At 35.6% G+C, this 21159-nt stretch overlaps 3 protein-coding genes across 5 annotated transcripts; 2 read left to right on the top strand and 1 right to left on the bottom strand.

Moving 5' to 3' along the window:
* The first annotated feature begins 64 nt into the window (after positions 1 to 64).
* On the top strand, positions 65 to 3159 carry LOC124410472 (snRNA-activating protein complex subunit 4). Its single transcript, XM_046888878.1, has one exon. It carries the CDS (start codon positions 207 to 209, stop codon positions 3021 to 3023), a length of 2817 nt encoding a protein of 938 aa, XP_046744834.1. The 5' UTR covers positions 65 to 206; the 3' UTR covers positions 3024 to 3159.
* A 636-nt stretch (positions 3160 to 3795) lies between these two features.
* LOC124416424 (28S ribosomal protein S31, mitochondrial) lies at positions 3796 to 5934 on the bottom strand. Its single transcript, XM_046897474.1, has 7 exons — positions 5805 to 5934; positions 5386 to 5578; positions 5183 to 5291; positions 4978 to 5107; positions 4707 to 4886; positions 4385 to 4608; positions 3796 to 4146 (listed from the first exon to the last, which is right to left on the bottom strand). The coding sequence occupies exons 1-7, from the start codon at positions 5828 to 5830 to the stop codon at positions 3875 to 3877; spliced, it is 1134 nt and encodes a 377-aa protein (XP_046753430.1). The 5' UTR covers positions 5831 to 5934; the 3' UTR covers positions 3796 to 3874.
* Positions 5935 to 9879: 3945 nt separating this feature from the next.
* LOC124416249 (DDB1- and CUL4-associated factor 6-like) lies at positions 9880 to 20621 on the top strand. 3 transcript variants are annotated; one of them, XM_046897188.1, is made up of 16 exons: positions 9880 to 10338; positions 10518 to 10672; positions 12187 to 12304; positions 12615 to 12793; positions 12960 to 13095; positions 13211 to 13371; positions 13477 to 13648; positions 13732 to 13983; positions 14083 to 14488; positions 14576 to 14685; positions 14772 to 14864; positions 15054 to 15111; positions 15186 to 15323; positions 16064 to 16316; positions 16385 to 16490; positions 19364 to 20621. In XM_046897188.1, exons 1-16 carry the CDS (start codon positions 10248 to 10250, stop codon positions 19420 to 19422), a joined length of 2487 nt encoding a protein of 828 aa, XP_046753144.1. In that variant the 5' UTR covers positions 9880 to 10247; the 3' UTR covers positions 19423 to 20621. The 3 variants fall into 3 exon arrangements, with proteins under 3 accessions (XP_046753144.1, XP_046753136.1, XP_046753151.1); XM_046897180.1 differs by having other exon boundaries at positions 16055 to 16316; XM_046897195.1 differs by lacking the exons at positions 9880 to 10338; positions 12187 to 12304 and having other exon boundaries at positions 10535 to 10672; positions 16055 to 16316.
* Positions 20622 to 21159: the final 538 nt, after the last annotated feature.

Genomic DNA, 21159 nt, shown 5'->3' with positions numbered 1-21159 from the left:
CAAGTGAGGCTGGTGAGGCAAATACACCGGAAACATATGTCCCTGAGTTCCGGTCTAACGTCAAGTCATGAAATACCAAACACCGCAAAACATACAAATCTTTCTTAACCCTACCAACGAATCTACATCAAATTACTGACAATATTACAACACCGTCGATTCGCTGCGACGGCTGCGACACTTGTTGTTAACCTAACAACACGAAAATGAGTGATTTAGAGGACGAAGATGTAATACTCGACGACATAAAAGCTCTTCAAGAAGTTCTTACAAAAAAACCATCCGATCGTCTGAAAACGGAGCTAATTTCCGAAGATCCATTAAGAACAGAACACAGTCAGTGCGAGCCGTCGACGTCTCAAGTGAGCAATCCTCTATCTCCGTCGAGCACGATTCAAGACTGCTGCACTGGCGACCCGCTTGTCTACGGCGAAGAAAGTGACAACGAATGTAACGAGGATATCAACAGCGATTTGGATCTGTCGGATCCTGAGGCTGCGTTGAATTTAAATAAAAAAATAATGAACCTCTTGGTCAATGCTCAAAGAAGGCTACGTCTCCTGCTCAAAGAGTGTCAGATGAAACAGGTGCTAATAGATGAAAAACTTCAAAAAATTAATTCCAACCCATTTTCTAGAACGCTATTAACCATTAGCGGGATTCCATATTTTAAAGATAAGCGACAATTTCCTGCACCCAAGAACGAGGACGCTAAGTTGAAAGCCAGTCGTGGTGAGCTGCAGATCATTGAACTGCCGTTACCTTTGCGGTGGACTCTGAAAGATCGGAACACGCTGTGGGAGGCCATTTTTTGTGAGGCCAAGATTACTGCCCAACAAGTAGCAAGGACACAGCAGCCTCTGAGCTATGCAGAGGATCCTTTGAACCTGGAATTTAAGCTAACAGCTAAGAGAATACCGGAGCAAATAGCTCAGACCTTTAAGAACTTGGTTGGTCCGATAGGTTCGAAAGAATTTGACTGGTTGAAAATAGCAGTGACCGATTTTAATGAGAGACATTCCGCAAGCGAGTGCAGAGCGATGTGGAATGTTTTCTTACACCCCGACATCAATAAGGGTAAATGGAAAAAGGCTGAGGACATGGATCTGAAAACGTTGGCCGAGAAATACAATTTTCAGAACTGGGACCTAGTGGCTGAAAAATTGGGCTCAAACCGTACGGGATATCAATGTTTTATTAGATTCAATACCAATTTCAGAAACAATATGTTGAACAGGAACAGTTCTTGGTCAAAAGAAGAAGACCAGAAACTTATCGACGCTGTAAATGCATTGAGAACTGGGAATTTTATTCCATGGGGAGAGGTGGCTAAGCTTATGGGGCAGAGACGAAAGCAGCAGATATACATGCGCTGGAATTACAGTCTCGCCCCAAATTTGAAGAAGGGCAGGTTCACCGAAGAAGAGGACAGGCTCCTACTTGAAGGTGTTAACAAATTTGGGGCTAATTTTAAAAAAATTTCGGTTTCTCTGCTGCCGCACAGAACTACGGCGCAGTTGAACGATCACTATAGAACACTTTTACATGAGAAAAAAAATGAGTGGACTTACCAAGACGATACCAAACTGATAGATCTCGTTGAAAAATTTGGCAATAATTGGTCTGCCATTAGCAAAGAATTTTCTAACAAGTCTAGAGTCCAAGTTAGACATCGGCATACGTCGTTACTCCGATATTTGAGTCGGGGTTTATCCCTCAGATCTATACCCAGGTGGGGACAAAAACCTGACGAAGCTTGCACCGAAGAATCAAAGATGACTGGTGAACAAAGGCTCCAAGAAATAAGTAGGTGTTTGAGAACTCCGTATGAAAGGGATGGAAAGAGAAGTAATCTATCTGATATTGATACAGAGCTCCAGGATTACTTCAAAGGAATCTATCGAACCACTTCGAAACCTGGAAGAAACAGTAAATTTTATACTATCGAGGAGCTGAGTTATAAAACTCCGAGACTTCACGTTATGTTGCAGCTGCTGAATGCTGATCTTGATATTCCTGGTAATTTGGACCAGGAACAACAGTTGACTGAAAAAGATAAGCAGCTGCTGACTTCCTTAGTAAAGTATTCAAAAGATGAAACCCTGGCATCTGATATGCAGCAAAAATTAGTTGGATATACCAGGCAAAAGATGTTTGGATCATTAATGCCAGTAGAGTTTCAAGATCGTTTTATACCACCGTTTCCATTTGATGGTAAAAAAATTATCTCACGAATTAAAAAGGGAACAGTTGCTGGAATAAATTATGACCCTGATAACCAGACAACCACTGTTGAACTAGATAAAAAGTTTGAAACACCTGAGCTAGTCATATCGCAAATAGGCGGTTTGGAAAGCGAACTTGCATTTGAGAAAATGGCAAAGATATTTATTGGTGAAACAGGGGATTACCCAAAAGATATTGTGTTTTCTAAGGAGACACCTCAACAATCTGGCGAAGTATTGCCGATAAAATTCATTTCTCTACCAAACAGTGTGAAGTTAAACAGTGCAAGCGAGATTATTGATACAAACGTCCCAAGTACATCACGCATAGTTTCGAATGCAGGTAGAAGTGAAACAGAGCAAGGTACGTTAGGTAGACACAAATCATCTTCGAGAATTGCCAGAAGGAAACTCACCAAGTATTGGCCAGAAATGCTGATACCTCCAAATTACACAACTTTACTAGGGTTTCGTGGAATATTATTATCAAAACATATTCTTGAGGCAGATAATTTGGCGGAAGATGAATATGAGGAACCTGAAGATTGTAGGATGACAACAGAAGGTCAACAAGCCTTGGAATTATTTGAGGAACGTTTAGCCAAGCTTTTTAAATTTCCTATAGAATTGTCCGAAGTAGCACCACCTGTATTACACGATATGAGAGAAAAAGATTTGGACTGTGTTAGGAACGATTGTCGAAAAAAAAGAAGGGGCGGCAAGGAATGTGGGGGATCAGAAGCAAAGAGAAAAGTAAGGTCTGCAAAACACAGTGTTGAAGAAATTTCTGAGACATGAATTTGACAAAAAATTAGCTATTTACGTTGTATTTGAATGTGTGAATTCGTGACCTTTGGGGTTTAATGCTTCATTTTTTCGTCGGGGATGGTCAGGGAGGGGACACCAATATTTATATTAATTATACAAATTTATAAGATGAAAAAATGAAGCTTTGTATATAATGTCTTTTCCTTTTATGATGTAAAGAATTGTTAAGTGATACTGCGCAACCTTATATCGTGGCATTTCCTCCAATTATATTAAAATCGTTTCTATGTTCAACACATATCATATCTGTGTTGGTATTCATCATATTTGTAAATTAAAAAAGTTCACAAATTTGATTTCACTTGTAGCTAAACTACATACCTAATACGCATATCCATTACGGGAATACTGTTTAATACCTTTGTTTATATTTCTACAATGTAATCATTTTGTCTCATATTTACTATCTCCATGAGAATTACAGTAATTGAACAATTCTAAGATATTACATAATTTCAAAGCCGTCGTAACAGTAAAAGTACCATGTACCATATGATGTACATACATATTACTTAGAGTGAAAGATGCTGGTCGAAAGGAGCTGCAATGTCTGCTGTTATTTATGTGTTGAATAAAAATATATTTTCTATAAAACCTAGGGAATACTCAATCTGTACGACACCCCTATGAAGCTTGGCCTTAAGTTCCTTCAAAACATAATATGACTTCTTGTTGATATTACTACTCTTAGTACCATAAATGCTTTAAATGTGTTCGCGGGTAATGATGAAAGAATTCTTGATTCGTGAAGAATTTTATTTGTGTACTACATCATAGTTACATAATATATTTAAATGGTGAAACTTCATAATATACAACTTTTATGCATCGACTTGTTTTAATTCTTCACTACTTTTCTCTGTACCATAAGCTCCTAGTTCCATCAAGAGATCGCGTTTCTTGTCAAAGTACTCTTTGAACCACATGATGTGTTCTTTTTTCTCTTTAGCAGTCATAAATGCATTTTTAGAAAGCCCAACACATACTAATTCCATGAAGTGTCTGATGGGTCCTTTCTTTGGGCACCAGCCTTCTAAATACGGTTCCAGGAAGACATGATCGGAAAAGTGTTCCTCTTGATCAATTGTCAAATCTGATAAAATATAAAAATTCAAATTTATTTCAGATACACGAACCATAATATTATTCTTTGATGGATAGATTATATAATTCTTTAATATTAGCTTATTTCAATAAAATTTCATTTCATTGACCCATTAGGAAATGAATGGGAAATGGTGGCAGCAGACTGAGTATCCTATAAAATCTAATCTAATCTAGTTCTGTTCAATTAAAAAAATTGGGAAATTACGCATAACATTTATAAATACCTTGTTCATTATTGATAGGGAATCGCCAGAGTCTTCCCTGTTCGGTCCACTGAATCATCTGGTCAATAAAATGACTGGGAGGATGAGTGACTAAGAGTTTTAACTCCCGCTTGTGTAGCCGGTCCCAAGTCTGGAGAGTGGGAGTGTTAGGATCAACCACAGCTTGAGGGTCCACTTTGAAAATATTCAATGGGTTTCCCGAATCAATATCGACTCTTGCATTACTGAAAATTAGGAAAAGTGTTGGGATTTTTTTGCTGCACTTTTTGAATTTAATTGTATTCAACAGGTATTTTATATTATGCAGTTGAATTGAACAGACACGACTTTTGTTAGCTGACTTGGTCTGCTGAATTCTGTAGGCCTTCTCATATGCTCATCGTTTGGATAATTTTGTGTATTTTTTTTTATTATAGCTTGAACCTGTTCTGCCCGGCTGGTGGATTGATGCTGATACTGTTGGGGTTTTGTGCGATCTATCTTAATTCCTTTCATCAGATCACTGCAATTAAACAATCATACAGTATTATTTTATGTGTGTAGATGTTGCATGTTTTATCAATGTGTTTGGTAAAATTAACTTAAAGGCAAACCTCAAATCGATGGGTTCTTTAGAAGTTTTACTTGGAGACAAGATTTTATTCAACAACTCTGATTCAATTTTGCTTGTATCCCCTTTAAAAGTTGCTGCTACATTTGTCGCTGCTTTGCTCAATTTCTTTTCTGTTAGGAAATTCTATATTAGGCATGATATTTTGTACATACATTTTGCCCTGTTCTCATAGTTTTTTCACTTACCAAATAGATTGATAACTGTTTGTGCATTTTCATTTGAAAGTGGAATTCTGACTTCGCTTGTTCCTTTGGGTTTTACTGCAACATTAACTTTTGATGGGGTATTCATCTTCTGCAAAGGAAACGTATAATAAATATCGTGTAAAGGATGGAAACGATCTTATTTTAATCTGGTTAGTAATTTCAAAAAATTCTGCTTGATTTACCGTTGTCATCGTTTGTAATAATGCATTTAACCTTTCATTGGGTAACTTTGTATTCCCAATGCTTTGCGATGCTGCAGTTTTTCTTTTGCTCTTCTCATCATCCGATGAATCAGAATCAGAAGAATCAGCACTAAATACTATCTTCGACGAATGCAAATGCTGCGTCGATGCTGCTATTTGGGGTGTTATATTTCTGAAAAACGGTTTCGAGTAAAAAAAAATTCTATATCAGCGATACGGGATTGAGATTGAATACAATCCCGTTTCCTGGACATTTATTTATTCAAGAGAAGCACAGCAACAGTAAGAACACTGAAAAACTTGTATTTGTAGGTTAACATTTATGGTTAGGTCAGAAAAGCTGAAACTTCAATGTCCTTATTTTTTACGATAGAATAATCAAATTATAATTTATTTACCTTGTCAAAATGCGTAAAGATAGCATTTTATTTTTGGTATCGTACTACAGACAATATCTTAGTTATGTGCCGTAATTAATTACAAACATAGGCGTGAGCCAACTTAAATTAAAATCCAAGCAATAAGCAGACCAAAGCAGACGACGCTTCTGCATTCCCGATGTGGTAGCTGCGGTAGCTGGTAGCATCTAGCGGCATTTTAACGTACGAGTAATACACTGCAACGGTGATAATGCAATTTATAGTACCGACAGAACTAGGATTTTACTCTTTGATCTTACTTTCGTTGAAAATATATTAAAAAAAGTGCATCGACAATCAAATTTTTGCTCCTTTAGCTCCAGCATTTATTCGCACAGTCGGCACAGTTATACCCAGTTCAACCTTTTTGATGATTAGCGCAAAATTACAAAGCACCTAGAAGTAAGATTCAAGTTTACAAAAAAATAGTTTGTGTCGTGTGCGCATGCGCAAGCTGTCGCGCGACTCTACATGTTAGAACACGCTACGGAATAAGATGTAGAAGCTTGCGGCTCGCGGCATCATTGTAGTTTGGTTAGCGCGTGGGGAGCAATGTGGTGAAGAATTGTGTTCGTTGAATCGCGATTCGCTGTGTGATTAACAATTTAACGGAGTAGCTAATTTTTACCATAATGATATATGCTGTGCAATTAATTAATGTAAATGGAAGCATGGAAGGTTGACCCCACAGAAGCATGATCTTGTAAGCAAAATACCCTGCAAACATTAAAGTTATGCATTAATACACGACGCGATTTCTGTGATCGCGTAATGTTAGTTCTTATATGTGTACAAATTTGTTCAGCTGCGCAACGAATCAAGTTTTCAAGGGATCTTCTGGCACGTAAATTAGTAATTGCGTTAGTTAGGTTGTTTCTGGATTTGTTGGAACCTGTACCCTTGTGCGAACGATATGTCTATCTCATTGAGATGCTTATTGTACGGGCTGTACTATCGTCGTCGATGTTTTTACGTATTGTAAACGCGATTCCTGCGATTCTGAACCGAGTATGTAGTGAAGTTGGTAGAAAGTGGTAAAATCGAAGTGTGTGATTGAAGAATTCTTTATCGAAGCGCTTGCTTCGTTATAGAAACAAAAGAGAAGTAAACAATCGACGATCGCGGGATCTGCAAATTTTTATCATGTTGAAGTTAGTGGTATTATCGTAACGATTTTATACTGAGAAAAAACCGTCATTTCGCGACTTTTGAATTGTTTGATATTCAGTAAACCGTAATAAAACAAAACACACTCACATTTCGAAACCGTAGTTCCTTTCAAAATTATTGTAAGATCACGAAAATAGTGATTTTTTCCTCAATGTTCCGTTCGATATCGTGACTAATTTCAACCTCGTAAATTTTTCACAAAATACCTATCGAATGTGATAATCGTATTATTGGTGCTTTGAAACTTGGTAAAAACAGTCTGAGCAGGTAGTTGTGATGAATGTAAAAATAAAATACGAACAATTGTGTATAATTCGTTCATTGGTCGAAATCCTTCGGATCAGACAGAAAAAAATATTACAGCTAAGGTTTAATGTCTTCTCGATCTAGCCTAAAAGTAAAATATCAAAAGAATATTGTTCTGTCTGGCATCAATACAGTCATAAATCAGTAACATCATTGTTTGTGTTTAAATAAAAGTGTCGATAAAATCTGACTTGGTTAAGTAACCTTGTTAACGATTCAGAAGCTGTAACGATCACGTCATGTAACATTAGGTATGCAAAACGAGATAATTTCTTATCATGCAGTTTTATCATCAATAACAATTGTAAACCTGTAATTGAATCATATTTTTATAACGAGAAAAGCATTATGTGAATGTAAATCTTGTTCCATTTTTCTTGCAGTGTAAGCACATGCGGCGTGGACGGACATTTTGATCATCCCTGGATACTTAACAGAAAGAATGCATTTGGATTGTACAGTCGTGATGAGGAGGTAAGAAATATATTTTTTAAATACAAGACAAGGGATCGATGCATCCATTTCTGTCTGTGTGGAACATATGTGAGGTTCATTGTAATAACGTTGATGTAACGAAACATTCTCAAATAACTCACCTCTCTTGCTATTTCATTCCGACTTTGAAGTAGTTATGTGTTTATAGCATTAATATAATATATCACTTTACCATGATTTACCAAATTCCAAACAATCCTGAAGTTGAGAATTAGCAATTTTTCTTGAACATGCTGCGTTGTAATAACGTTACTAACTTCAACCTCATGAATACATTAGAACACATATGTTAGAACGCAAACTTGTTTTTGCATAAAGCCAGTATTTTTTAACATTCCGTAATTAATTCAAAACATATTAGGTATTTACTTTATTCTAATTTGTTTGTTTGCTTTTCAGCAGCAATTCACATTCAAGTCAATCCAGGACTTGGTAGTGGTATTGGTAAGTTGTATGAAATCAAGTTATTAATTTTGATCCTATTGATATTTGTAACATGAGGCTTGGTGGTAACAATTGGTGCTAGTTATACATTCAAATCCTTTCTCTTTAATCATTTCTTTTTCATGTCAAATGTACATTGTTAGAATTTTGGCTCTTTGCAAAAAGCAATCTGAACAATCTGATATGAACATTGTGGTTGAGGAAAGATTAACGATAATGAATTGTTACATTTGTGGTTGCTGATCATGCTGTTTTAACGGTGAGTTTTCCGGAAATTTAATTCACACAAGTACATATTTTATAAGCTTTTATCAAACAATGAACTGCTGATCACCTCTTTTTAAGAAGGCAAAGCCCTGTATATTTGTGTCACTGCATGTTCAATTAATGTACCAATTCTGAGAATGAAAAGTTTATCAAGTAAATGTAATAATTTACATACTGTAGGTGCATTGTGCTGCTTAAATGTATCAGTATGTAAAAACTAGTCTACAATCATCTAATGTGCATCGGGTTTTCTTTTATCCATGCATTTCATAGGGTGCTTATGGGTAATTACGGTGATTACATCATATGATTAGCTGAGATGAGATCTAGTGCTTGAAGATGTTATATATCGATAAAGACGTTAACCACCACGACACAAAAACCGATACTTATTCCATTATGTTGGCCAGATTGATGTTCTTTCTAGATATGATAATCTGTTGTGCATTGTGTTTTAGACCATGATAATAATTTACATTTACATGTATTTTGCAACTGATAATTATCGTATATTCGCTCATACCCGTTCATTTCACTTCCACATTCACTCTTAGATCTAAAATACGAAACTATCCTAATGAACAATATTTTGACTTCAATAGATTCAATCACTGATAACGAAGCTATATCAATCTGTGCCTTCTGTGCGACTATGAGAATAATTGTGATGCGCACAATTTGAATAGCAATTTATAATCCGCAATTAATATTATAAAATTCCATTTTTAATATGCATTATTTGAAGAGTCGTACCGCACGTTATTACGCGTGGACTTCGGCTCTTTTGATTTTCAGTCCTTTTTCATTGTACGTCTTCAGGCAACCCATACTACCGTAAAGTACCGCAAGTTGCCTGTGCACAAGGCGCTGCTCCCTTTAGGAAGCTACACCTATAATCCATCGCCATTCCCAATGTCTTATCATCCTCATATTTACTCGGTAGCTTATAAATTATCACAAATGTACCATTAGCTTCACTTCTCTCTTCAAAGTCAAACAACTCAATTCGACATCTTACGCAATTTTAAATAGATAATGTCAATTCCGTAATAAGTATTCCACAGGATTCCACGCAGTGCAAGAATGATGCCAATATGAAACATATCGTTGCAGCTTTCTAGGGCTGGTAGGATTGTTGAGTGGACTATTCGCGGGCAATCGAACAGGCCTGGGGGGGGGGGGGGGTCACACGGTCCACAATCTGCCTGAGTGTTATTCTGATTAGCGAAAGTAAATAGTTGAACCACAACTATTGGTTTTCATTATTCGCATGCGCTGCGCGCGCCGGCGTTTCAGCCGTCGCGGCGAGTTGGGTGGTGGGGGGGGGGGGGGGGGGGGGGGGGGGGGGGGTCGTACCGTTTACAGTTGTGCACACAAGTCTGAAGTGATTCGCCTACGGCTCGCGATCAGCTGTTCCTTAATCCCTGCCTGGCGCTCTCGTAGATTTTCTATTTTGCTGCGTTCATTGCAGTGACATGCAGGTTCCGAGTGTTTAACTTACATATGAAGGTTTATTTTTAGTCGTTTAAGAATGCTTTACAGTCATTTAAAACCGTACCGAAGTAACGTGATCGTGTGTTGTACCGCGATTTAACGTCGCTCTAACCCGGATGTGCGGACAATATCGAACCGCCTTACATCGTATACAATATCGTGTAAATGTTTTGTGATAAAAACAATTTTGTGGCTCTTGTGTTTTGATTTTTATCAGTGGGCAAGTTTGCCATTTACTGTTGAAATATGAAGAGAGCTAAACAGAACGTGTTTCGTGACATCTACAATCAGCCTTATGACGATACTACGAGACTCAAACTTTATACAAGTAGCAAAGGTAATTATTTATCAAACCGTTTAAGAAATTATCAAGTCCTTTTTACTTATCTTTCATTTATAATACCTGTCACAACTATTGCCTATGCCTTTGATCAATACAGCTCATACATGCTTCGCGTACAACTTACAATGTTAAATTTCCATTAATTATCATTCCAATTTCGGTAACCATTTCAGCAAGTCTACAACTCATGCAGCGAATGTCGCTATTGAAGAGATTGAAGGTCCACAACGGTTGTGTCAATTCAATTTGCTGGAATAATAGTGGAGAGTTGTTATTATCCGGTAGCGACGATCAACATTTGGTTTTAACCAATGCGTACAATTATCAGGTGAATTTTTAATATTTGTTTACGCTGTTGCACATGTCATTTATTGCTACTATAAAAATTTACAACCAATTAATAAGACCTTCACATTCACGGTGGATGAATGTCAGTAAACGCATTGATTGTCTTATCTGTTTACTTATTGATCTCATATCGGCGTTATCATATTTGAAAATAATCTATTGATTGAAAAAGATCTGACATGTATATTTAACGCACGACTGATCGATTATCAATTCATGCAAACAATGCACCTGTTGGATCAAAAAAATAATCGTGAATAAGCCGACAAACAATTGTTCAAATTGAATTTAAAACTAAAATTGTAACAGATATCAAATTATAATAAGTACAAAAAGAGACCAACAAAATTTATATGTTGGGAAACAGTAATTTGGCATTCTTGTGAAGAACCTGGAAATGTAACTGCATTTATAATTTATATATATATATATATATATATATATTTAGGTTTTTTCAATAGCTTATGTTTGTTGTAATTTTGAAATAGGGTCTAATGGATCAAACATTAATCTTTATATTGAAATTTCCAGCTGAAACCGGACACTATTTTATAATTCTGATAATTCAGTTTCACTGGCATCAAATACCATGTTGTAAATAAGAAATAACTAAAGTAACCATGATTCTCAGTATACAGAAATTGAGCAAATTGTTGATTTTGCCCAGTCAAAAGTTTAGAAAAAATTTAAATAACTGTCTCATAGTAACAAGACTATAGATCAGTGCTCTAAATAATAATTAATCAGAGCATCCTATTAGACCGGGTCTGTCATGTGTTTTAATTTCTGCGTGTTTACTATTTATAAACTTGGCAAACTTCTGCCAAAACTATTCTGACACCATCCTTGAGATACAGGCACGTCGATGTTACTAGTTGTAAAAATACTTACTTGTGCTTTTGGCCTATGTTTTTATAAATCGTACAAAACAGACTTGTCATCCCATGCCGCGACATTCGAGTATCACATTATCTGCAGAGATTTTGTTTTATTTACATGCAGGCGTGCTTACATTTAATTGTTAACAAAGTATTCGTGACAATGATAATGATACTGATGATGATGATATTCATCACTGATTCAGATCTGTAGAGATGCCAGATAGCACAGAACCTTCACCTCTAGAGCGTGATTTGCTATTTTTATAACTGAACGTGAATTCAATATAGAGTAAGGTCAACAGATTGCTTGGATTGCACATGCCTGCACCGGTTATTTGAGTGGTATTTGAAATCTCATTTATTTAATAATACCACTTAAAAATGAGTATTCTTTAGTCAGCATCTGTTTTTTTAACCGAATGTACATGAATAACTCTGTATAAGCAGTTTGTTTGTAAGACTTGATAGCCTACATTCAGTGTACGATGAACTTTGTCAGATCTTTTTCTTAATTAATCATAGCCATTGCCAGCTTTAGATTTGAATTTTCATTAGTGGTTTGTATTGTTCTAACATGTAATACAATGATGGCTTTATGTTTGTCATATTTTAGGTGCTGACAGATTATAAAACAAGTCACAGGGCGAATATTTTCAGTGCAAAATTTTTACCAAACAGTGGCGATCATCGCATTATATCATGCAGTGGCGATGGTATTATTCTTTATACAGGTCAGAATAGTTTCTAATCCTTGGAATACATTCATCCGTATCGGATATAGTTTAATTTTCACATTTAGTATATGTTATAACGCCATTACAAGTAGAGCTGGTGATACTATTAATAGATCTAGATTACCAACTAAATATATGTGCTTATAATTGGCTGTTAGCCAGTCCATTGCACGTACAATCTGAAAGATATGAAACTTAATTTTAACATCAAAGAACATTGTCACCCAGGTGATAACAATATTTATTTTTGTAAATTGCGGTATCGAGTTCCTTTTGCATGTTATCTCAATATTTTCTTGATTTTCAGATCTGATGAGAAGGACGGAGACATTTAATAATCAATTTACATGCCACAGCGGAACAACTTATGAAATTGCTACCATACCCAATGAACCGCACAGTTTCCTCAGTTGCGGGGAAGACGGAACTGTCAGATGGTTCGATCTCAGAGTCAAGGACAAATGTAACGTCTCAAGATGCAAAGATGTATGTGTCACGTCTCCTGCCATATCTTTTCTTTGAAATTTGATTAGCCAACTTTTATAGCCAAGAACAAATTTGTTATCTCAGATGAGGGAACAAAAGACACGTACAGACGGGTTGCGAGCAAACATCGCACAGCTAATGAAGTCGTATAAATGTGTTTTCTTAGGATGTATTGATCTCGTGTCAAAGAGCCGTAACAGCTCTATCCGTCAATCCGCTTATGCCCCATCAACTGGCGATCGGATGTTCTGATAGCACGGTGCGAACTTTTGACAGAAGAATGCTTGGGACCCCAGCCACAGGTACAACTTCATGCATGGCTGCTTTTCTAAAAGTAGTTGATTATTGGAAAAACGTTTGACCAAGTATTTAAACTTTATTTCAGCAATCCTGTTCGCTCACATTTTTCCGTTTCAGGATGGACTGATAATGGTGGGTCAGTGAGACCACTGTGCAGCTTTACTGTCCCCGAATTTGAAGGAAATTCATACAGAATAACATCGTTGAGTTATAGTCCAGACGGACAAGATGTTCTCGTCAGCTACAGCAGCGATCACCTCTACTTATTTAGTGTAAAGGTGAAAACTGCGCTTCTTTTCTTTTCTTTAAAAAACAAATGTAGAACACTTCAGACAATTTCAAAGCCTGGAAATGTATAACTAAATGTAAAATTTCTGCCATAGGATCAAGGCAGTGTACATTTGAAAAAAGACTCTGTCGTCGGTAAGGGCAAAGGGAAAAAACATCCTCTCAGATCCCCTCAGCCAGTAAGAAGATTGAGACTCAGAGGTGATTGGTCTGACACTGGGCCTGATGCACGTCCTGAACGTGAAGGTGGTCGACGTGGTGGGACTGGTAAATAAATTTGTAAACATTGATAGTACATGAATGAATTATAGATGTTACAAATTAATTATTGATAGTTTATAATTCCACAGAAATAGCTCAAGCTCGTCCTGTGCTGCATACATCATTGATGCAAAGAATGACAGATGTTCTCAGTCGCATGTTAAATGACCCGGCTACTCGAGCTGCGCTTAGCGGCGGTGGCGAGGATAGTCTTGAAGGTGTTGGAGATCAACAAGAGGAGAGTAATCAAAATGTAAGTGATAATGTTGAGAACAACAGTGAAGTTAATAACGACATAGCGAGCGATGAAGTCGAATCACCGGAAAGAATAACGGAAACTGGTGAGCAAACACTTTATTCTTTTGAACAATTAGGAAAGTCTAATATGCAGAATCTGTAAGTGTCATGTGAGCTATTATTTCAACTAGTTTTATTGTCAGTCGTTACAGAGCCAAGAGGTAACAGTCAAGTAGAGAGTTCAAATTTGATTGACACCGAAGCTCCAACTACTGACAGCATAATGGTAGATGCAAATGCTGAAGAGTTCGAAAATAATTCAGGTGTTCCTGTTATATCACCATCCGAGTTAGCTGTTCCTCCATTGACTGAGAACAGATCAATTCTCACCAAATCTGATGATGTTCCTATGGAAACTGATTCTAGTCACGCCGATGTATCCAAGGCTTCCATCCAATCACTAAAATCACTCAGTATATCGAGATTAGATAAGGAGAATAAAACCGACGGCGCGGTTCCCAGCACAAGTATTGACGGTAATAAAGAAGATAGTATGATGGAAAATCTGCAAGACAGATTAACGACAATGCGAGACGGATTTCTTGAACGGTATATTATCTCTGCTGGACAAATAAACTTTCACTCGTTACTTTTGTCTGTCGAATCGAAATCTCTTTAATATCTCATAAATTTCAGTCATGGCAGTGAACCAGCTGTAAGTTTAACTTACTCTGACAGAAGTTCAACAGGTGCTACTATTTCTCTAGGTGTGGGAGACGAAGTCACTCGTGACGCTTTTCATCCAGGTATGTTTGTTAATCCACTAAATTAGGCTTCGTAAGGATAAAACTATCGTCTCCTACTTCATACTAGCTTCCCATTCGAATTCAAGGTCCATCCAGTAGCCAAAACGCTAACAGCGCAATAGATGATGCAGGGCCAAGCCGAAGTCGCAACAAACAACCTACTCATAATACAAATGAAGGTAATTGTTAATTACAAACCATTGCTTAGAATTTTACTTTTAAACACGTATAAAATGCTATTACATTTTATACGTGTTCGAATTATTTTCCCCAACTTCGATACTTGTCAGAGAAATACTGTGTTCATTTTATCGACTCAACGATAATTATCTGTTAAAATATTGATATTTGACATACACGTTTCAAAGATTCCGACGAAGATGTGTATAACGACAGTGATGATGAGGACATCAGTCCGAACAGGAGGTGCGTCCCGACTTGTTTCATAACTTTTCTTCCCTTACAATGAACCAAGTTTCATTTGATCTCTTCAATTTCAGAACTGTGAATCCAATTGAAACAGAGATGGATGAGGCTATAGCAAGTGCTCGTGGATCGCAGGGTCATGAAATGTTTGATGAGAGTTGTCTAACAGAATTAAGAGTCAAACAAAAATATATGGGTCATCGTAATGCGAGGTTTGTTTTTCTGTTATCACACATCTGTTGAACTCTTATTTTTTCAGTTTGTAAAAACTGATATGTTATATTGAACACTAGATTGATTTTACAGATAATAATACTTGACTGATACAGTGTGTAAATAAACAGTAACAAAACACTTTGAATAAATTATAAGTCAAGTTCTTATAGAGTTTATTTCAAGTTCTTCACGATCTCATTTTGTGTTTACTAATTGAAATATATTTCTTTCAACAAGAATTCCAGTACATATTTGATAAATTGAAAATGCTTTCGTATTGAAATATAAATGAATCCCAGTACAATTTGATGGAATCTAATTAAAATGAAAGTAACAAGGACTCAAGTTCATAATGAATTTGATTTTTGATAGTAGTGTAAAATAGGAGTACTTCACGTGTGCGAGTTACTGTCTCTAATTCATATTTTCAATTCCAGCAACCCAAATGTGATATAAACCGATAACTGTTAACATTGATCATATCAAAGGGCATAACGGTGTAAGCTAAAGTTTTCTGCACTTAGTTGCATTTGTACTTCCCGAAACAAGCTTGACATATATTAACTGATGAATATTCATATATTTGGTGTCACTGACCGTTTGAGATTATCTAGTCACTATATTGAACTCACATATGTGCCAAAAAAGCCTCCGAGCGGACAGAGCCAATTATAAAATCAACCCAGAAAAATTTCTCATCTCTTGTCCTTCCCTGCTTTGACTTTAGTTTCTTTAGGACCATGATTAAAGAAGCTAACTTTTGGGGTGACGATTACGTCATGTCTGGTAGTGACTGTGGGCATGTCTTCATTTGGGAAAGAAGTACAGCGAATCTGTGTATGCTTCTCGAAGCTGATCAGCACGTAGTTAACTGCCTACAGCCGCACCCCTACCTACCAATGTTAGCCACCTCGGGAATTGATTATGACGTCAAATTATGGGCGCCAATTAACGAGGAAACGAGTTTTGATGACAAATTTGCCGAAGATGTAAGTCTATCATCTTTCATTAAGGCCAAATTATTTTGGTTGAGAAAAACGTTTGGCATATTTTTCAGCTCAAGAAACGTAATGCCGTTATGCTGGAAGAGACCAAAGATACCATCACAGTACCTGCAGTATTTATGATCAGGATGTTGGCATGTCTCAACCAGATACGCAGAGGTAGCGAAAACTTATAATCTTTGAGCTCCGCACTTTGTGTGCGCAGCAAATTCGATACATAATTTATAGAATAGCATTATCTACCTCGTACCCGGCTTAAGAAAATGGTATGACTTATACTATTTTCGGAATGTTCAGGTAAAACTTATTTTTTAAGTGTGGAGAAAAGGATTTAGTTCAGAGTTTCGTATCCTCACACCCATCCATAGAGATTACTGCATAATCGTTGTTTCAAGATGATCGTAAACCTTTTCCCACGTTCATCTATATTAGGTGGAAAAAAAGATGGTAAATTAATTCCATTGACATATCGTGTTTGGCGAAACTCACGTTTTCGTCTTTTATGCAATTCAGTAGGAAGTTGTTTCAACTCGTAGTAAATATTTCTCAAAGCACCTGGTATGTTTGATGTAACAAACAGAAGCCAAACTGTTGATCTGATTTAAAGGTACATACATGTATCTGAGATGCTGATTACGGCTAATTGTAAAATAAAATTACAGGGTAGTAAAAAAAAAAAAAAATAGGGCACAACAGGCTCGTTGCATATCATTCGAGATTTACAAAATTCAGAAGTTCCGTTGATTGAATATCAAATTATAGTATATTGAAGAAAGTTGACTCTTTTTTTTATCTCCTTTTTTTTTTAACAGTAGTAATTTTTATTACACTATATGCGCGTGCGTGTGTGTGTATATATTGTATATTTGGATACCAAAGTGTCGCAGTGATGAATATCATCTATGGATTCTGGACAGATATCCCTATCTATTGAATTCTTAGCCTTACTAAACCTCGATTGTTGAAGATTATATTGACTTCTGGAACATAAGTAGTGGAAGGTACGAGCTACGTGTTATCTTGAAAAAATCTATATCGCGATTAGATTTACTTTGTAGATAAATTAAAACTTACAAATGGTTAGATCAAAAAACACCGTAAGTCCATTGAACGTGGTTGAATATTTCATTTCACCTTGTTGTTATGCATACACACGAATCGTTGATTAGGTAATGATTCAATTTCAATATTGCGGTTCACGATTTTATTGGATATGCACAATTGCACTAAATTGTTCGTTAAATCGATTTGGTCGTAAGCTACTGCTGATCTAGTCAGGTGATATGACAATCAAGATTAAAGTATTTTGAATTTTTTTTATATAGTTGAAAAGATTCTTCTCATTCACTTTTGTCAACAATGAAGTACGTACGACTTCTTACATCACTGCCACCCTATACAGATAGCATAATCAAATGGTATAAACCCTAAAAATGTATCAATTGCAAAGAACAAAGGAAACTGTAAAAGGATAAAATGATGGAAAATTGTATCGATGAAAAATTAATGTCTTCCAAATTTATGGGGCTATATAGTAGTATTAGTAGTATTACTGTTCTTACGAGATTGGTAAACACCGATTTGAGTATCAAAGAAAATTTTCGGAGATGAAAGAGTGAAATAAACGTTCTTACGTGTTATCGGTTTCATCGACCGATAATGCATATTGTATATTAAGTTTGTTCGCTGAAATATATTTTATTCAATCTATATATACACATATATCGAACTTTTACCTCAATTATCCCCGAATTGGTCCATCTCAAAAAATTGTTAAAACATATAACACTAACAATGTTCAATCGAGTGATTATTAATGCCAATTTACATTGTCTTGCAACGGTACGCCATGTATCAAAACGAAAAGAAAACGGAAAGAACTTTCTCAGTATGTACGACTAACACACAATTATTTTCAGTGCTAATAAGTGTTGCTTTCGGCTTAAAACACATAACATGCACAACGTCAATTGCCACATTTGAAAATGTACTTTAAGGATCCTGGGAAAGTAAGTGTGAATGTTATTTGGCTGCTAAAATGATTAATTGGGAATTATTAATCGCTAATGTTTCAGCATTGAATTACATAACAAGATTTTGGGTACAAAATTCCAACAGTTTCACCCTTGATCGCAGGAAGTATAAAAATACATTTTCAATCAATGTCTGTAAATGTCGCATGTTTTTCACCCATCATCGGCGCACACAGCACTAAATTCCCAATACATTTCTAACTCGTATAGTTTATTGTTAATATCGTGCTTTCTATGTGACTTGTTTATTCACTTGATTTTTTCAGTTTGTGATTATTAATCAATTTTTTCAAGTTCCCAACAAAGAAATTCAATAAATTAACTTTTCAATGTTTATGTCTAGTCTATCTTGCATTTAACTTGTGTTGTCTTAACAGTGCACCATCCATCGGACACATATTTCCTCAATGTTTCATACGTACTTGAAATATCCTTGTAATTCTTTTAAATTTCTATTCATCAAATTATCTGTGGGGATTCTATATGTATATGTGTATGTACAATCGGTGAATTTTTATGCGCAAGTGAGTGTTGCTTGGTCAATGATCACTGATAAATTTTCGAAAAAACATATTGTCACTTGCGTGCGTAGGAGTCGATTTAAAATAAATTTGAATACTATGTTTCAGCACAGATTTCATTCATAACAAACTATGCGTCATTAAAATGTTTTCAGACTATCCCAGCTGAATATAAGGCTAATCTTCAAACTTTAATAGACCAGTTTACATAGAAGGATTACGAATTTTTCCACGAGTTCTTTGGCGTGTCATTCACATTCTTTAAATTCTTCCGAATGTAATATATTGACAATAAACTTTCACTGTAACCAGTCGTTTAGATATCAGGATTAGATATATCATACGCGTATATGAAATTTATAATACCGTTAATAATTCTTAAAATTAGTTGATTTGTAATTTGCTCAATTCTCTTTTTTCTTTCTCTGATTTTTCCTATAGAAAATGGTGTGTAATAAAATTGTGTAATTTCTTATAGGGCGTGGACGTAACAGGAGGAGAAGTGGAGATGAAACCGACGAACTGAGAGGTGGATAGAAAACGAACAATCCGCAAAATGTTTTAACATTCAAAGCTTGTATTTTAGATAGTACGTGATCCAATGACGGTTGGTATGCAAGAGCTACGAATGATCGGATACATGTAATAGATAATTTTATCCATATCAGACTATTTTTTTAATTTCACCGTTTGGCTTGCAGACCGATGAGCATTAGTGTGTGGCGAAGGAAAAACAAATTTTCCCAAGTGATCCTTGGGAACTCGTACATGTTTACCGTAAAAGTTTTTTCGCATTGTCCCATCTTGTGTAAATCAAGTCACAGTGTTGTCACATGAAAAATGTTGACTTATTTTTCATACGTTAACTATCAATCAATGGTTCTTAATCCATAAAAAATGATTACCCATTTCAAACTTGTATCACTTCATCGGTACTTTGTATGTTGCCATCACCTCTAGTATTTATTATCTACAAAACTGAGAAAGTCAATCGGCTTTGAAGATCGGTCATGAAAAGTTGAACAATTCTGTTCTTGAGAAGTTTTGCCATAATTTTTATAATTCTTCACTGCAGCTATAAGTACATGTAATCAAACGAATTTCTAATCATTATAACTTTTTATAACATTGTACAGGATACTCACGAGTTACGAGGTGACACTATTATTCATGCTGACATTAATGATATTATTACGAATCTGAATAAATTCATTGGCATCGAGGTACGCATTGAAATTTTACGGATAATCGGAAGGGTGAAAATTCCACTCAACTATTATGCACAGAAGTCTTGAATAATATTTTATCCTGAAGCTTTTAGTATTAAATAAAAGACGTTCTGATTTTCAAGTGAATTGGAGTGATATGAAGAGTAATTAGAAGCTACTAAATAATTATTATGATGATAGCGAGAATGATATTGAATCAAAAACCATTATAGAACTGAACGTGCTTCGTTGATCTGTACTACATGGAATTGAATTTTATTTGATTTTTCTGTTTTTCAATCTTCTACTTTTCTTTTGTGAGAAATATATGTATATTGTACGTGTTTATTTCTAATAATCTAATGTAGAGACGAACCTTGCATTTCTCCTCAGTTACTGTATAATAATACACGTAGTACTATAATCTCTTCGGACTGTTTAATTTTAATTGTTATACGAAAGTGAGAGAAGGATAAAAAAAAAAAAATAATAATAATAAACAAATAAAAAATATTAAATAAGTATTGACAAATATTTTTTGAACTCGAGTGCAATACGATATACACGCCTCAAGGCGATCTTAGGGATTGATAAATATTTGCTTTGTTTACAATATAAAAGTAAGTTTGAAATGTATGTATAATACTCTAATGCAACGTATCCGTCATTAGATTTTACAAAATAATGTATTTATTATATAGCGGATGAATTTACTATATCACAATGTGAAAATTTTCGAGTAAATAAATACATGTACGCGTATTCATGCCAAGAATTGCTCTTTATTTTTTACCGGATCGTTTTTTCAAGTCCCAGTTTTAATTTACTAGCTATGTATACCTCATCCGTTGATAACGAGGGGAAATATTTTCAAAAAAATAAATTGGAACCCGACACAATAAGTAAATGCGCACTATTCTACTGCGAGTAGATTAGCACAAAACTGGCCAAAGTTTTTTACCGAAGTAATTCGTTTTGTAATTATTATAGTAACCTGAGTTATACATAATACATATATTGTGAAAATTAGACGAGAAAGACGGCGTGTAAGTGATGAAGGGTTTCG

The sequence above is a fragment of the Diprion similis genome, chromosome 1, assembly GCF_021155765.1.
Source record: "Diprion similis isolate iyDipSimi1 chromosome 1, iyDipSimi1.1, whole genome shotgun sequence".
In the NCBI taxonomy this organism is placed as follows: domain Eukaryota; kingdom Metazoa; phylum Arthropoda; class Insecta; order Hymenoptera; family Diprionidae; genus Diprion; species Diprion similis.
This window is presented reverse-complemented; position numbering and strand designations above follow the sequence as displayed.

Bases quoted from the DNA above. Each gene is read 5' to 3' on its own strand.
- LOC124410472 (XM_046888878.1), top strand. From the start codon at position 207: ATGAGTGATTTAGAGGACGAAGATGTAATACTCGACGACATAAAAGCT.
- LOC124416424 (XM_046897474.1), bottom strand. From the start codon at position 5,830: ATGCTATCTTTACGCATTTTGACAAG. The intron at 5,292-5,385 runs GTAAATCAAGCA...TTTCCTTTGCAG, and splicing joins TATTACAAACGATGACAACG to AAGATGAATACCCCATCAAA. The intron at 4,147-4,384 runs GTATTTATAAAT...ATATTTTATCAG, and splicing joins CCCTATCAATAATGAACAAG to ATTTGACAATTGATCAAGAG.
- LOC124416249 (XM_046897180.1), top strand. From the start codon at position 10,248: ATGAAGAGAGCTAAACAGAACGTGTTTCGTGACATCTACAATCAGCCT. The intron at 13,096-13,210 runs GTACAACTTCAT...TTTCCGTTTCAG, and splicing joins GCTTGGGACCCCAGCCACAG to GATGGACTGATAATGGTGGG. The intron at 13,372-13,476 runs GTGAAAACTGCG...TTTCTGCCATAG, and splicing joins TCTACTTATTTAGTGTAAAG to GATCAAGGCAGTGTACATTT.